Source organism: Merops nubicus, unplaced genomic scaffold (assembly GCF_000691845.1).
Source record: "Merops nubicus isolate BGI_N331 unplaced genomic scaffold, ASM69184v1 scaffold40667, whole genome shotgun sequence".
NCBI lineage: Eukaryota > Metazoa > Chordata > Aves > Coraciiformes > Meropidae > Merops > Merops nubicus.
In genome coordinates this window covers 1025-2796 of record NW_008622995.1, presented here as the reverse complement: position 1 = coordinate 2796, position 1772 = coordinate 1025, and the positions used below count along the sequence as shown (strand labels likewise).

Below are 1772 nucleotides of genomic sequence, written 5' to 3'. Positions count from 1 at the left end.
CTGGAGCATCTTGATGGCCACAGCCACCATCTCGGAGAGGGACGGATCCGTCTCGTTGTTCCTGTCCAGCTCGTACATCATGTCACCCGGCTCGAAGAGGCCTGGGGACAGTGACACTGCTGGGGCCTCTGCTCCTTGTGCTGGCCCAAGCTTTCCACCCGTGCCGGATCCCGGGTGATTAGATAGGAGCCGGGGGATGCTCCCAGCCCTTCCTTCCTCCAGCCTGGCCAAATCCTGCAGCACGGCCGGGCTGGGGAATTGCACCGTGGGACAAAACAAAACTGCAACTCCAGGGAGGGGGGTACTGGCATCTTTGGTGGTACCAGCATCCCCCGGGGGGATTAACAGTTGGGATTAACAGCATCTTTAAGGGGGGGTTGCAACATCCCTTGGAAGTACCAGCATCCTCAGGGCAGGGTACCAGTGTCTTTGAGGGGGTACCAGTGTCCCCAGGAGGGTACCAGCATCTTTGGGCAGGTATCAGAATCCCTGGGGGTGGGGTACCAGCACCCCTTGGAGGTACCAGCATCTTTCGGGGTGTGTGTAGGGGGTAACTGGCCACTCCAGCTGCCCCAGCACCCAGGGATGGGTCCAGGGGTCCTCCCCAAAGCACCCAGGTAGGGCTGAGGCACCCTTGGGTGCTGGGACTCACCCAGGAGGAAGTCAACGCGGCTGAGGTTGAGCGCCAGCAGGTCCCGCCGGTGCCACACGTACTTGGCCACCTGGGGAACAAGCAGGTTGTCACCTCCTCATCGCTGCTTTGTCAGGTTACAGCGGGGTGGTGTGTGTGTGTACCCCCAAAATAATGTCCCCGTCACCTTGCCGGGGGCCTTGGCATCGTGCCACGCCTGGACGAGGTCCCTGCGATCCAGGCGGGTGCCCCGGTGCTTGTCCTCGTGGGGATACTCCACATCACTGGCATTTTTGGGGAACATATATTTCCGCCCGCCACCCAAGATCACCTGCAAAAGCATTTTTTAAAAATAATTTTGAATTAATTTAATTTCCCCCCCCCCCCAGTTTGGGTTTAACAATGGGGAAACCCCAGTGTCATGCACAAAAAGTGCGTGAAAACACCCGAGGAATTTCACCTCACTCGAAATAACCCTGAATCTCTCCTTATTAACTGCAACCCAAGACAAAAATAACCATTTCCAGCAGCAAATTTGGCTTTTTCATACTTTTTTTCTTCTGTTTCTTCCCTCCCCAGCTGTGGGAAGGATGTTCCACATCGGGGTCCCCGCGTGAACCCGCCGGGACGGAGCCCCATCCCGCAGCGCTCCCTGTTTGCTTTGGAGCCCAATTTATTTGGCCTCTGTTATTTATAACCAAGCTGAGATTTTAATTTTTTTTTTTATTCCCCCCCCTTTTCTCTGTGCAGAAGGTGAATTATAAAGCTGCAAAACACCGCCGCCAAAATTATTAAGCCAAAAACAAAAAAAAAGGGACAAAAAAAAAAGTCTTTTCCCCACTATATAATTATTTCCAGCCTGGGACAGAGTTAAAATTATATTAAAGGGAAAAATCCAGGAGAAGGGGCTATTAAAGAGCTAAATAACAGGCTGAAATGTTTTGCTTTGGGGCTATTTTGAAGGACAGAAGAGTATTTATTTACAGGGCTGAATTTCTGCGTAAACCCGCAGCGAGGGGCAGAACTGGGGGGAAAATGGAGGGGTTTGGGTATGGGAAGTATGAGAAAGGAGGAGGCTGCTGTGGATGTGGGTGGGAGGGGGGGTAAGTGGGATTTGGGAGGCTGGTTCTAGATGGGCTTG

The 1772-nt window shown here is 53.1% G+C and overlaps 1 protein-coding gene across 1 annotated transcript in view; it reads right to left on the bottom strand.

Annotated features, from left to right (window-relative positions):
- Positions 1-3: 3 nt before the first annotated feature.
- LOC103777407 (alkaline phosphatase, tissue-nonspecific isozyme-like) overlaps positions 4-1772 on the bottom strand; it is a gene marked incomplete at both ends in the record, with an annotated part of 2770 nt that continues 1001 nt past the window's right edge. The window contains 3 exons of the mRNA XM_008944959.1: positions 4-101; positions 653-722; positions 819-962. Coding sequence (XP_008943207.1) covers positions 4-101; positions 653-722; positions 819-962 — 312 coding nt within the window. The remainder of the gene's footprint in view (positions 102-652; positions 723-818; positions 963-1772) is intronic.